General features: G+C 40.8%; 1 protein-coding gene across 1 annotated transcript in view; it reads right to left on the reverse strand.

Moving 5' to 3' along the window:
* Positions 1-15,525, reverse strand: part of LOC143266901 (NACHT, LRR and PYD domains-containing protein 1b allele 3-like) — a 21,555-nt gene continuing 6,030 nt past the window's right edge. Inside the window, exons 4-5 of the mRNA XM_076542820.1 lie at positions 950-994; positions 1-524 (exon numbers count right to left, since the gene is read on the reverse strand). Of these exons, the coding sequence (XP_076398935.1) occupies positions 232-524; positions 950-994 (338 nt within the window). The 3' untranslated portion in view covers positions 1-231. The remainder of the gene's footprint in view (positions 525-949; positions 995-15,525) is intronic.

Genomic DNA, 15,525 nt, shown 5'->3' on the forward strand with positions numbered 1-15,525 from the left:
TAGACTTGCTGACTCCACTGGATGTTTACTGAGATGCTCATCCCACGTGACCATCTGGCTGGGAAAGGTCAAGAGGGGCATCTGGATCCCCAAAAGGTGTCCTGATAACAGTGCTATCAGAGAGGCAACTCAGATGACCACTGGTTTGTAGATGGAGAAATTGAAGGTCAAAGGAAAATCAGGTAAACCCATGACTCTGAGGGGAGTGCTCATGCCACAGCCACTAAGATGTCAGGATCCCAGAGAAATGCTGCTTGACTTTTCATGGAGTTCCCTGATCAGATGAGGATGGGTCTCCTTCAGAGCTTGGTAGACTTGGTCTTTGTTGGCCCTGGTCCAGGATCTACTGAGGCTGAAGAGCTTCCTCATTTTTCCTTGGTTGGTGGCTTCAGCCCGCACCGCCTCATAATCCTCTTCATTCAGCACCAGACCATGCAGTTTGTCCAAGAGAGGGTCCACTGATGTCACTCGGGCCACCAGCTGCTCTCGATGCTGGTCCAGGAAGTGTTGTAGGGCAGGGGCATCTAGGGGTGAAGATGAGACTGGCACTGAGCAAAGAAAGGCTCTATCTGGGTCTCCCATTGTCTGACCACTTCTTGCACTTTTAATGTATTTCTCTATCCCTGGCTCACTTCTTTCACTGGGAAGTCATTTGAAAAACATATTTACATTCTTGCATCCAGTTATTAGTGTGACACTCTGCCTGACAAGGAGGAGGGGTTCATGGTGGGGTGTTCAGGATGGGAGTGGGTGGAGTTATTGTTTCTATGGGAAGGAAGTAGCAAGGGTCATGGGAGGAACTCTGCCCTGGGAATGCATCTCTCATTCCTGTTCTTGTGAGTCTTGCAAAGACAGGCTCCCTCCTTTCTCATTGCCTTTCTCTCAAGGGTCAGATGATATATTAGCAGAATACTATTGACTTATCTGGCCTTGTATAGCTGTTAGTTACCTTTGTGGGTTTCAGCACTCATGGGGGATGTAGGTCTGAGGTCCCCTGGAAGAAAGGAGAGATGATACATCTGTAATAATGCCTGTCACCAACATTCAGTGCACTCTTGAAACTCTCACCCATTCCTGATATTTTGAGAATGAACTACAGAAATTCCTTATAATCTGGAATGTGAACATTTCCTTACTCACACAGGGAATCTAGGCACCAGGCCTGTCATCATAGAGAGAGAAGACATGTGAATGAGCAATAAACATTTCTCCCACAGGATCATGTGGTGGTATTGTGTTCCCCAAAATATTGTGTACTCTAATAAATTTATCTGGGGTCAGAGAACAGACAGTCACTAAATACAAAGGCTAGAAAATGGTGGCACTCACACCTTTAATCCTAGCATTCCAGAGATAGAAATCCCTCTGGATCTCTGTGAGTTCAAGGCCACATTGGAAATAGCCAAGCATGGTGACACACACCTTTAATCCCAGAAAGTCAGCCTTTAATCCCAGGGAGTGGTGGTAGAAAGCAGAAAGATATATAAGGCGTGAGGACCAGAAATTAGAAGTTTTTTGGCTAGTTAAGATTTTGGCTGGTTAAGCATTCAGGCTTTTGAGCAGTAATTCAGCTGAGACCCATTCCGGATGAGGACTCAGAGGCCTCCAGTCTGAGGAGACAAGACCAGCTGAGGATCCGGCGAGGTGAGATAGCTGTGGCTTGTTCTGTCTCTCTGATCTACCAGCATGGACCCCAATAACTCGCCTCAGGTTTGATTTTATTAATAAGAACTTTTAAGATTCCTGCAACAGGATCATATCCTCAATTTTATCTTAGATTGTATTCCCTGTGGATAACTAACAAAGTCCCTTGCTGGTTTAAATTATTTGACATTGATTCTGGGTAGAAAACTACTTTCTTGTTCTTGTTTGACCTTGTATACTCACATGCCACAAACGTGTGTTCTTGATTTGATGGCAGAGTCAAGATGAGGCAAGACTGAGCACATGGGACCAGTGAGTTAATTTTATCAACAAGTGCAGGAGATAAATACATTTCAGCTCATGAATAAGCCTCAAGGGTTTGAGAAGACCCTAAATTCACCGTTCTCTAATGGAAGCATTAAACTAGATGCTTATATCTCACTTTAAAAACTCAACTCCCAGTGATCAAAGACCTCAATATAAGATCCAATCCCTTAAACTGGTAGAGGAAAGAATAGGGAGGACATTTCAAGCATAAGTAAGGATTGTCTGAATAAGACACTGGTAGCACAGGAAGTATGCTGTGGGCCACAAGAAAATATAAGAACTCAGCTGGTTATGGCAAAGTCACTACCTGGAGGGATCAAGGATTTCCTCCAGAGGAAGCCAAATTCCAAGGAGCTTTTGGTGTTATTTGGCTTGTTATATATCAGCTGTATTCTGTTATGAAAATCATGTGTGCCTTCATAGTTTTCCCAATTGATTTTTCCCTAAGAAGGGCTAATAGTATGGACTGATCACTGTCTGGATATACACATTCCAAGTATTTGGAGAACAGCCTCAGGAAAGGCTTTCTCTGGAATCAGGTATCTCCCATGGCCACTTTCAAGGACTTTCAGTAATAACAGTCCTCATGAAAGTCTCCTGATTTAAGGTAAATTCCACAAGGAGACATTATCTAGGTCAGGTGGATGTTAAGTAATAGTTTTACACAATTTAGCTTGAAACCTCCTTTCTTACAGCCTTACTAACTTTATAAACCTTTAACTCCTTTCCTAATCACTTCTAGGCATATTTAGATAACTTTCTGTGCTGACAGCTATGCTCAGCCAGAACCCCAGTTTAAGCCTCCCTGTAATTATCATCATTGGCAGAATCTGGCCAGGTCCATCCTCAGATGGAGGAAAGTATCTTATCAGAGGTACTTCTGTACTCTCTAAGAATAGACTTAAGTATCCAGATTCCCTGCTTGAGAAGGCCTGGCAGATGTGCCAATTAAGCTCAACTTCTTCCTTTCCCAAATCTTACCTCTAGTTCCAGATCTCCCTTTTACTATCACCAGAGGCATCTAGCTATACACAGGTTGCCTAGTGACCAAGCACACTTTCCCCCACCCTGCAGAAAAATGGCAGATAGCTTGGACAGATATGAGCCACAGGAAAAAAGAAGGCAGTTTTATTTTCACCCATTGACCTAGCAACTTACAGATTCTTAACATTTTCTACCAATCATGTTTAAGACTATAGTGGAGCACATGAGATCCCTCTTCTTAGATATTACCCGAATTTAGCCTTTAGTTAATTCATTTCCCCATTGGTCACTTCCCTTTGAGGTTGCAAATGATAATTAACAATTACTGCCTCTCTATGTGATTCTTATCACTCCTTTTGACTCTGGTAGCCTGGCTTTGCATTGCTAAGGGAATACTACTTGTAAGTGTATATATACCCGGAACTTCCAGGGCATGAGAGGATGTAGAAGAGAAAAGAGAATGGAAGAACTAGATGGGTAAGAACTTGAGAGGAACAAGCTGAGATGGGGAAGAACTAGATAGAAGGGCTAGAAGAGAGTGCTAGAGGAATGAGATGGAAGATGAGGAAGAGCCAGATGGGGAAGAACAAGATGAGAGAGAAGGAGATGGGAGAGGAGCTGATATGGGAAAGAACTAGATGGATGAGAACCTAGAAGGGGAAGAACTAAAAGAAGGAATTAAGATATAACTTAGACAACAGATAAATGTAAGGAGAAACTGGGCAAGAAAGGAGCTAAAAATGAGAAAGAGTATAAGCTTGTAGAGAGAGAACTGACACAGAATAATAAAGTGTGTGGACTAGGGAGTTTCATGTGCATAGATTCATTTCTTTTCTTCAAAGATTAATTATCAGCTGGTTGTAGATTCTTCCTGGACCCTGAGAGGGGACTATCAAGGGGCTAGATCCCCATAGTCCCCAACAGAAGTAAATCCAATAATTGATAAATTGGATCACAAGACACAAAAAAAGTTATGTATAGCAAAGTAAACAACATCAAAAGAAGGGACAAACTACTTCCCAGTTAACATCTAGCAGTAGATTAGTAACCAAAATAAACATGGAACTCAGAAACCTAAATTCCAAGGAAATGACCCATTTATAAGATGTACCATAGGAGTAGCCAGAGAATTCTCAATGTAGGAAATGCACACAGCTAGGGAACACTTATCTATTAGGAAAATGCAGGTTAAAACTTACTGGGAGGCCCTGCTGGTCAGAGGGTCTACCATGGCCTGACAGCTCTCTAGGCTCAACAACATGGATGATTCCATGCCCTCCCCCCATGCCTGAGGCAGAAGGTGTCTGACCTCTTTTGGAGACTATCTTTAGGCCTGACTGCCTGACTTATCTGTAGTGTGACCCTGGATGCAGTTCCCCCTGCTACCCATATGGTAATTAGACATTGACTAGGAACATTACAACAGGACTGTGCTTCCACATGTGATAACCAAGACTTGTACTCAGAGCTTTATAATAGGAGTGTGTGCTGTTTAATGCAAATTAGGTGGTTCTTGAGCTACTGTCCCCAATCCTATATATCCCCTATACTCTGGAATAAAGCTGAGCTGATTCACTGAAGTTATCTCCTGGAAGGCTTTCTCTGTCATGGTCACAGGCTGTACAAAGTTATCTGTTGTTGCTTCTGCCCCTTGTCCTCATTGACTGGTGGCCAATAGGCCTCGGGGAAAAAAGGAGACCCCCCCATAATATTTACTTGTGAATCCGTCTCATTCCTTGAGAATGTTCAATATCAAGGAAACAAATGATAACAAATGATGGAGTGGATGTGGGGATAGAGGAATGTTTACACAGTGGCTGTGAGACTGAAAACTAATGCAGCCACTGTGTAAATAAATCTGGAGGCTTCTTAAGAATTAGAACTGCTATATAACCCACCTTTACCACTCAAAGTAATATATCCAATAGAATTTATATTCTACTATGGAGACATTTGCACAACCATGCTCATTGAAGTTCAGTTCACAGAAGCTTGGAAATGAAATCAGCCTAGATATCCATCAACAGATGATTAGATAATGAATGTTTGACACGTATATACTGTGGAATTTTATTCAGGTATGAAGACATTAAGAAAGGTAAGTATATAAAATAGGAAAAATATTGAGCAAGATAATCCAGCCCCAAAGGAAAACACCACATCTCTCACATGTAGTTTCTGTCCTGGAGTCTCTAGTTTTGTGGTGTTAACATGGTGTGCCCTGGTAACCAGAACACTAGAAATGGGGCAGGGCTTTAGGGAGGAAAGGAAGACAGTAATGACATGATGAGAATAAGGGAAGAGAGGGAATGCTGGGGGCAGAAATGTGTTAACTGTAAGAGGTGTGGGGGATAGAGGAGATGACAGAGTGGGCAGGATGTTGTATTAAAAGTCACAAGGAAACTTACATTTATTAATTCAATATAATAACATAAAAGAGTTTGAATTCAAGACACCCTATGTAGTAGAATATTATTTTAAGGTGTGTTACTTTGGTTTATGTTGCATTTGTTTAACTCTGTGAATCTGTGTTACTTTGCCTGTCTAAACCACCTAATGGTCTACTGAAGAACTGAACAGCCAATAGCAAGGCAGGAGAAAGGATAGGTGGGCTGGCAGGCAGAGAGAATATATAGAGGATAAATCTGGGAGGAAAAGATCTAGCAGCTGGAGAAGGAAGAGGACTCCAGGGGCCAGCCACCTAGCTACACAAAAGCCATGGAGTAAGAGTAAAATTTACAGAAGTAAGAGAACAGGAAAAGCCCAGAGGCAAAAGGTAGATGGAATAAGTTAAGTTAAGAAAAGCTGGCTAGAAGCTAAAGCAAGCTAAGGCTGGGCATTCATAAAATTAACCATAAACCTCCATGTGAGTTATTTATTTGGGAGGTTGGTGGTGCCCCCCCAAAGACATAAAAACAACAACCCTATGAGGCTTGAATTGGGAGGTCTTAGAAGTAGTGAGTTTCAAAACAAAAACCCATGGCTAGGTGTGGGATACCTCCATAGAAGCTGTTGGGACATGGAGTTCAAGAAAATATAAGTTCATATTACTCTTTTGGTTCCTCATCAAAACTAGTAGATAAAACCTTATCTGGAATAAAGTGATACAGAGAGTCCAAACATCTTGGATACATGGTATAGAGAATTCAAGCTGGAACTGAGTTGAAAGCTTCCTTTCTGTGGATAGGGTTTCATAGTGTTAATGCAGGATACTGAGGAAGACAAGGGCTCAACAACAGTCTATCCCAGGTGTGTACTCTGGGATCTTTTTTCTTTTGTATTTATTCTTCTCTCATATATTACATTCTTACTGCACTTCCCCTTCTTACTCTCTAACTCCAAGTCCCTCCCCCTTTCCCTCCCCCTGCCCTAGATCCACTCTTCTTCATTTCCCTTCAGAAAATTGCAGGCCTCCCAGGGATATCAACCAAACATGGCATAACAAGTTACAAGAAGAGTAAGTACATTTCCTCATATTTAGGCTGGATGAGGCAACTCAGTAGGAGGAAAAGAGTGCAAAAGCAGGGGAAAAAAGTCAGAGACAGTGCTGTGGGATGTTCTGTATGTTAAATGTGTTGCTCTGATTGGTTAATAAACAAAACACTGATTGGCCTGTAGCCAGGCAGGAAGTATAGGTGGGACAAGGAGAGAGGAGACTTCTGGGAGGAGGAAAGCTGAAACAGAAACACTGCCAGCTGCCACAATGAGAAGTAGATATTAAGATACCAGTAAGCCATGAGCCATGTGGCAACTGGTTAATAGAAACAGGTTGATTTAAGATATAAGAACAGTTATCAAGAAGCCTGCCACAGCCATACAGTTTATAAGTAATATAAGTCTCTGTGTGTTTACTTGGTTGGGTCTGAGCAGCTGCGGGACTGGCGGGTGAGAGAGATTTGTCCTGACCGTGGGCCAGGCAGGACTGGAGAAAACTCCAGCTCCAAGATAGCCTCCACTCCCACTGTTAGTAGTCTCACAAGAACACTAAACTGCTCAAACAAAACATATATGCAGAGAACCTAGACTGGACCCATACTGAGTTTCTGTGAACTCCTATGATTCCTGGATAGTTGATTCTGTGGTCTATATTCTATAAACAACCTGCTATGCTACATGGTCCCACTGCTGCAATAGTGATATAATTATAAGGGGAGCAACCAGTAGCTCCCTAATTATATTTCAGGTCCACTCTACAAAATAGAATCCATCCCAAATACTATAAAACTGGTAAACCAAACAAACACAGATCTGAGGAGGTCTTAGGGCCTTGAGAGAAGCTAATATTGCTGCTAAGCTAAATGGGCATAGTATCAATGACCTTCTAAATATCTGTTTAAGCCATAGAGAAAAGCTACTTTCAGCTTTCATCAGAAAAGCTTCTCTTTGCTGTGAATGGAGGTGAATGCAGATACCTATGTATGGTGATATTCTACTTGTACTAAAATGCAACTTTATTAATATACAAATAAAACCACATCTCAGTACAAATAAAATATCACAATATTGGCTCTGTGTTTCTTATTTAATAAAACTGTTCATCTACACCTATGGCTGTACAGGATACTGAGAATAAGGGATAGCTGAGTAGTCATTTTTATAAGTAGATATTTATACCACCTGCTTAAGGCTCAAGGAAAATTGTAGAAGACGAAGTGGAAAGAATGTTGTTGTAGAATATTATTTTAAGGTGTGTTACTTTTGTTTATGTTGCTTTTGTTTAACTCTGTGAAGCTATGTGATTTTGCTTGTCTAAAACACCTGATGGTCTAATGAAGAACTAAATGGCCAATAGCAAGGCAGGAGAAAGGATATGTGAATCTGGCAGGCAGAGAGGATAAGTAGAAGGAGAAAACTGGGAGGAAAGAGCTACAAAAAAAGTAGCCAGAGAAGGAGGAGGACTTCAGGGACCACACAACCAGCTACATAGCAAGCCATGGAGTAATAAAAAAGGAAGGTATACAGGAATATAAAAGGAAAAGCCCAGAGGCAAAAGGTAACTGGGATGATTAAAGTTAAAGAAAGCTGGCAAGAAACAAGCCAGGCAGGCCGGACGGTGGTGGCGCATGCCTTTAATCCCAGCACTTGGGAGGCAGAGCCAGGCGGATCTCTGTGAGTTCGAGGCCAGCCTGGGCTACCAAGTGAGTTCCAGGAAAGGCACAAAGCTACATAGAGAAACCCTGTCTCGAAAAACCAAAAAAAAAAAAAAAGAAAAAGAAAAAGAAAGAAAAAGAAACAAGCCAGGCTAAGGCCAGGCATTTATAATTAAGAATAGGCCTCAGTGTGTGATTTACTTGGGAGCTGTGTGACAGGCCACCCAAAAGAGCAAAAACAAACAACAACAGAATGTAGCAACAGAGGATATGAAAAAGGCTAGGAAGTGCTGTCTTCTAAGCATGACACGACCATGGCCATCATGAACATATAGCACCTGCACCTACCACCTTTGGACCCACACAAGTTGGGCCTGCCCATCAGCCAGCTAGACATGGGGAAGCAGCTCCCAGGGATAGTACCACTTACTACTAAACTATTGACAGATAATAGATGATGGGGTCAAGGGATGTATACACTCTGTCTGTATGCCTGCTGGTGAGCTCATTAAACTCTACTGAATAGTGTAAAACCCATGGATGCACAGATGGTTCCAGTTTGTGTGAGACACAAAAACTTGATAAATGTGGAGAAGAGCTTTGGAGAAAAGAAGAGGGGCTGGTAGGAGTAGAAGAGAGATAAGGTTTTTTGTAGGGTAGAGTGACTAGAATGGATTATATACATCTAAAATCTGTTAAAAAAATAAAATTTGTTATTCAAATTATGGATAAATTTAAGATTGAATATCGCATATTGGCAAAATCCCTTCATTTTAAAGCTGAGTTATTATGTGAACTGGAGCCAGCTGCTTTGTGCTTCTCAAAATCTGTCACTTCAAGCATAGGCAGAAATCAGGATACAGGACTGAGAAAATGGGTCTTAGGGTATGTGGTGGGTAGCATAAGATGTGTTTCCTGGAAAATTATTATGTGTTGAAGGATTAGTCCCGCAGCAGCAATCAGAGGTGACTGGTCATGAGGACTGTGATTTTATGAAATCATATACTAATGAACTCATAATTGTGTGAGTAGTAAGAATGGAAGTGGAAACTATATAAGAATGTATAGCTGGAGGAAGTAGGTCATTGGGGCCATGTCCTGGAAGAGAATAACTTGCATGAATTTCTTCCCTTCTCCTCTTCCTTCCTCTTTTCTTCTTCCTATCCTTTCCTCCACCTCTTCCTCCTCCTCTTCTCTTCTCCTGCTCCTCTTCTCCTAGCATCCTCCTCTTCTCATCTCTCTCCCTCTCCTTCCCCCCACTCTGCTTTGGAGCTAGTAGGTAAAAATTCCTTTCTTTCACAAGCTCCCATTACATGATATCCTGTTTCACCTCAGGGTCAAAGAGATGGAGGCAGCTCACTACGGACTGAAACTTGATTCTAAGACTGTAGCATGAATCTTCAAAGTTCTTATTAATAAAATCAAACCTGAGGCGAGTTATAGGGGTCAATGCTGGTAGATCAGAGAGACAGAACAAGCCACAGTTATCTCATCTTTCCAATTCCTTAGCTGGTCCTGTTTCCTCAAACTGGAAGCTTCTGTGTCCTCATCCCAATGGTTCTCAGCTGAACTGCTGCTTAAAAGCCTGAATGCTTAACCAGCCAAATGCTTAACCAGCCAAATGCTTCTAGTTTCTGGTCCTCATGCCTTATATACCTTTCTGCTTTCTACCATCACTCCCTAGGATTAAAGGCTCGCTTTCTGGGATTAAAGGCATGAGTCACCATGCCTGGCTGTTTCCAATGTGGCCTTGAACTCACAGAGATCCCGGATTTCTGCCGCTGGAATGCTAGGATTAAAGGCATGTGCTATCACTGCCTAACTAGTGGCTTTTCTGTTCTCTGACCCCAGATAAGTTTATTAAGGTACACAATATTTTGGGGAACACAATACCACCATGTGGTGATATTTTATTTGTACTGAAATGTTATTTTAATTGTATGTTAATAAATAAAGTTGCCCTGGGGTCAGAGCTATTAGAGCCATAGCAAGAGCATGGTGGTTAGAAGAGCTAGGTAGATTTCTGTGTGTTCAGGGATACAGCCAGTATTGGAGACATACGCCTTTAAGAACTGGAGGGCGGTACTTACAGGCAGTGATGAGGCAGTCATGTGGTTGGGTTTACAACCAATGAGAAGGCAGAACAGAAAGATTATTTAAACAGGGACACAGGAAGTACCTCCCTCTCTGGGGGAAGCTAGGAGCACTGCAGGAGGTAAGATTTTATCTCTGAGCTCTGACCTCTCGGCTTTTCTCTTTTACCTTGGCTCTGTGTTTCTTATTTTAATAATACGATTGGATACATCTACATCTGGCGCCCAACGTGACAAGAATCCATTAAAAACTGCTTGGGGCCGGCTCCCTAGCCGGAGCAGCCCGCTCCCTAGCCCCAGCCCAGGTCTGCTTGGGCTCAGGCCGGACTGTGAGCTGCTTGCTTAAAGCCAGTGCTACAAACAGCTCAGGCCTGCCCTGCTAAACAGGGCCCCTGGCTGTAAAGCCAAGCCTTGACTCGGCTCAGAGGGAACAAGTGGCTGGCTTTAAGCTTTAGCAGGCTACCCCTTCACTTTCACTTTCACTTTCACTTTCGCTTTCGCTTTTGCTTTCTCTCTTGCTTTCTCTCTGTCTCTCTGTTTCTCTCTCTCTCTCTCTCTCTCTCTCTCTCTCTCTCTCTCTCTCTCTGGATTTACACCTAGGACTCTAGGTGGCTGTTTTGAAATTCGCTCGGATTTCTACTGTTCTACGCAGATTTGGTAAGTCATAAAGGAAACTATTTAAAAGACAAATTTTTTCCACATTAAAAAAAATGGGTTTTAGCCGGACGGTGGTGGCGCACGCCTTTAATCCCAGCACTCGGGAGGCAGAGCCAGGCGGATCTCCGTGAGTTCGAGGCCAGCCTGGGCTACCAAGTGAGCTCCAGGAAAGGCGCAAAGCTATGCAGAGAAACCCTGTCTCGAAAAACCAAAAAAAAAAAAAAAAAAAAAAATGGGTTTCCTGTGTACATTGGAAGAAAATTGGGTTTTGTTTGAAATTTTAGGCAGTCTGACAATGGAACAACTATATGAAAAGATTAGTATTATGGGAATTATGCAGTTAATCACCATGCTTATTCTCATTTTACTATTTAAAAAGATAGTCGATTTAAGTGCCAGGATAACAGCTTTAGAAAAACCTGTTAATTTTAACAGTGAAGTTGGTTCAAGTTTGGATCATAAGGTTACAGAAAGAAAGCCTGTTTTCACACAATCATCCTTAATTTATCCTGTAACCGTACAGCAGATGCCTGATCAAATGGCTACACAAAATATCTGAGCTCCAATTGAACTGATGGATTTTAAAAGGTTTAAGGAGGCAATAGTATCTTATGGCATGCATTCCCCATATGTAAAGCAAATGTTAAACTCTTGGTCAACATATAATAGGATTATACCACAGGACTGGCGGGACCTTGCACAAGCTGTTCTGGAACCCAGCCAGAGAATTCAATTTCTGACTTGGTTTAAGGAGGAAGCTAGAAACGTAGAAACACAATGGAGGGATAAAGGAATACAAGTTTGTCAGGATCAGCTTATTGGAGAAGGCCAATATGCTTCAATACAAACACAATGTTTATATGATGTTCAAACCGTAATTTTATGTCGAATGGCAGCCTTGAATGCATGGGACAGAGTTGATGAACCAGGAAAAAAACATGAGTCATTCACAAAGGTTATGCAAGGCCCTAAAGAATCTTTCACAGATTTTTTAGAAAGACTGGCTTCAGCAGTAAACAGAATGGTCTCAGGATCAGAAGCTAGTAAGGCAATAATTGAAGCTTTGGCATTTGAGAATGCGAATGCAGCATGCAAAAGAATAATCAGGCCGTTAAGGGCAAGATCTGCACCTTTGGAAGATTGGATTAGAGAAACAATTAATGTTGAGGTTGATGAGCATGATACGTGGGTAGGAGAAGTAATTTCAAAAGGTTTGAGGAGTGTTAGATGTTTTGGGTGTGGAAAGCAAGGACATTTTAAAAGGGACTGTAAACAGGTCATTCCTAGAAGCAATGTTTCTTCAAGGAACAATGGCAACAGAAGGCCCCTTCCTTCTGGAGTATGCAGAAGGTGTGGTAAGGGAAAACACTGGACCAATGAATGTAGATCAACAAAGGACAGACAGGGTAATCCTTTGCCTCAGTTTTTGGGAAACTCCCGGAGGGGCCTCATGCAGGCCCCCATAGCAAAACCAGTTCAAACCTTTCCTGCAGCTGTAGAGGAAATCCCTGCTCTGAGCGATTAAATAACCAAATGACTATTGGAATAAATCAGGCTGGTCAGGATGATGAAAAAGAGAGAATAGAAAATTCAGGAGAAAACATAAAGAAAATTTTTTGGCAAACTTCTATTAATGAACAGAGACCAAAATTAACGATAAAAATAAATGGTGTTTTGTTGTCTGGTCTGGTAGACACAGGTGCGGACATTACCATAATTGCACCAGAATTTTGGCATCCAGCTTGGCCTCTTCAGGAGGTAAACGTTCAACTGTTAGGAATTGGGACATTATCTGGAGTGAAACAGAGTGCAAGATGGCTGGAATGTATAGGTCCAGAAGGACAGAGAGGAAAATTAAAACCATATGTCGCTAACATAGCTATGAACCTGTGGGGTCGAGACTTGTTGCAACAATGGAATACTCAGATTAAAATCCCTCCAATCTCAGAAACAATTCATAAACTAGCACATGTTTCTGAGAGAAATATTAGAAGGCATTATTTTGAGTGGTCACCAGCCATCCATATTATACAGGAACAGGGCACAACAACTGATAATCTTCCAAAAATACCAACAGCTCTACCTTTAAAATGGTTAACAGACAAGCCTGTATGGGTTCAGCAATGGCCTTTAACAACAGAGAAACTCCAGGCTTTAGAAGAGCTGGTAGAAGAACAGTTAAATGCTCAGCATATTGAACAGTCAACCAGCCCTTGGAATTCTCCTGTATTTGTTATTAAAAAGAAATCTGGTAAATGGAGAATGGTAACAGACCTTAGAGCAATTAACAAAGTAATTCAGCCAATGGGCTCTCTACAATCTGGAATTCCTTTGCCTACTCTGTTACCAAAAGGATGGCCTCTCATAGTTATTGATTTAAAAGACTGTTTCTTTTCAATACCCTTACAAGAAAAAGACAGAGAAAGATTTGCTTTCACAGTGCCTACTTATAATAATTCTCAACCGGTTAAAAGATTTCAATGGAGGGTCCTCCCACAGGGAATGTTAAATAGCCCAACTCTGTGTCAATATTTTGTACAACAGCCATTGGAAGTGATACGTAAAAAATTTCCTAAATCTATAATTTATCATTATATGAATGATATTTTATTAGCTGACTCAAATGCAGATACTTTAGAAAGAATGTTTGAAGAAGTAAAGAAAATTTTGCCTTGCTGGGGATTACAAATTGCTCATGAAAAAATACAAAGAGGAGATTCTATTAATTATTTAGGATATAAAATAGAGCTACAAAAAATTAGACCCCAAAAGGTGCAAATTAGGAGAGATAGACTACAGACTCTTAATGACTTTCAGAGATTATTTGGAGATATTTCTCATCTACGAACTATTGTTGGGGTAAAAAATGATGAACTGACTAATTTGTTCAAAACCTTAGAAGGTGACAAGGACTTAAATAGTCCAAGAGAATTATCACCTGAAGCTGAGAAAGAATTGGCCTTGGTAGAAAAGAAAGTACATGAAGGGCACGTGGATCGTATTGATCCAAAGCTGGATTGCATTTTGGTTATTTTACCCTCTAGGCATTCCCCTACTGGAATATTAATGCAGAGGGAAGATATTATATTGGAATGGATATTTTTACCAAATAAACCAAATAAAAAATTAAAAACTTATGGGGAAAAAATCTCTGACTTGATTTGGAAAGGAAAATTGAGACTTCGTCAATTAGCAGGAATAGACCCAGCAGAAATTGTCGTACCTTTAACTAAGGAGGACATTGAAAAATTATGGACAGAAAGTGAACCTTGGCAAAGAGCTTGCAGTAATTTTTTGGGAGAAATTAACAGCAAATATCCCAAAAGCAACAGAATTGATCTTATAAAGAGAGCTGATTGGATCTTGCCTCGAATTGTACGGCAAAAACCCATATCTGGAGTTCGTACATTTTATACAGATGCCAACAAACAAGGAAAGGCAGGTTACAAATCAGAAAATTTAAGTAAAGTGGTACAAAGTCCTTATAATTCAGTGCAAAAATCAGAATTGTATGCTATTCTGTTGGTATTAATGGATTTTTCAGAACCTCTCAACATAGTAACTGACTCTCAGTATGCTGAAAGAGTGGTATTACATATTGAGACTGCAGAATTTATCCCTGATGCTTCAGAATTAACTTCACTATTTATTCAATTACAAGATACAATCAGGAAAAGGAGTCATCCTTTATATATAACTCACATCCGATCTCATACTGGTCTGCCAGGCCCTCTAGCACAAGGCAATGATGAGATTGATAAATTATTGATAGGAAATGTGCTGGAGGCCTCAGAATTTCATAAAAAACATCATGTCAATAGTAAAGGTTTAAAAAAGGATTTTCCCATAACCTGGCAACAAGCCAAAGAAATAGTAAAGAAATGTCCTACTTGTTCCTTCTATAATCAAACGCCATTACCAGCAGGATGTAACCCAAAGGGTACTCAGAGAAATGAAATCTGGCAGATGGATGTGTTTCACTTTGCAGAATTTGGAAAATTGAAATATGTACACCACACTATCGATACTTATTCAGGATTTCAATGGGCAACTGCTTTGAGTTCTGAAAAAGCTGATTCTGTAATCACTCATTTGCTAGAAGTTATGGCCATCATGGGTATACCTGCACAAATCAAAACTGACAATGCTCCATCATATGTCTCTGTTAAAATGAAACAGTTTTTTGCTTATTACAATATAAAGCATATTACAGGTATACCACATAATCCTACAGGTCAAGCAGTTATAGAAAGATCAAACAGAACTCTAAAGGATATGCTAAATAAACAGAAAGGAGTAACAAAAACCCCCAGAAATAGACTGCATAATGCTCTATTAACTTTGAATTTTCTGAATGCCAATGAGAAAGGAACAACAGCTGCAGAGAGACATTGGGTAATAGAAAAAACGACAGAATTAAATCAGCCTATATACTTTAAGGATGTGCTGACCTCAGAATGGAAGCCAGGGTATGTATTACGTTGGGGACGAGGTTTCGCTTTTGTTTCTACAGGAGAAGATAAGCTGTGGGTACCATCAAAATTGATAAAGGTTCGATTTGAACAAGAGAAACCTCTTAATTAGAGGAGGTGATAGTTCATCAACCAGCATGAACATCCAATTTAAACTAACTTGTACCTGTAACACATGTCTTTTCATTTAATCAGATAATAACTTGCCAAAAAGGAACATCCCCAAAATTAGTCTTGGGGGAAGGTTTTTGTTTTTGT

The sequence above is a fragment of the Peromyscus maniculatus genome, chromosome 8 (assembly GCF_049852395.1).
Source record: "Peromyscus maniculatus bairdii isolate BWxNUB_F1_BW_parent chromosome 8, HU_Pman_BW_mat_3.1, whole genome shotgun sequence".
Lineage (NCBI taxonomy): Eukaryota > Metazoa > Chordata > Mammalia > Rodentia > Cricetidae > Peromyscus > Peromyscus maniculatus.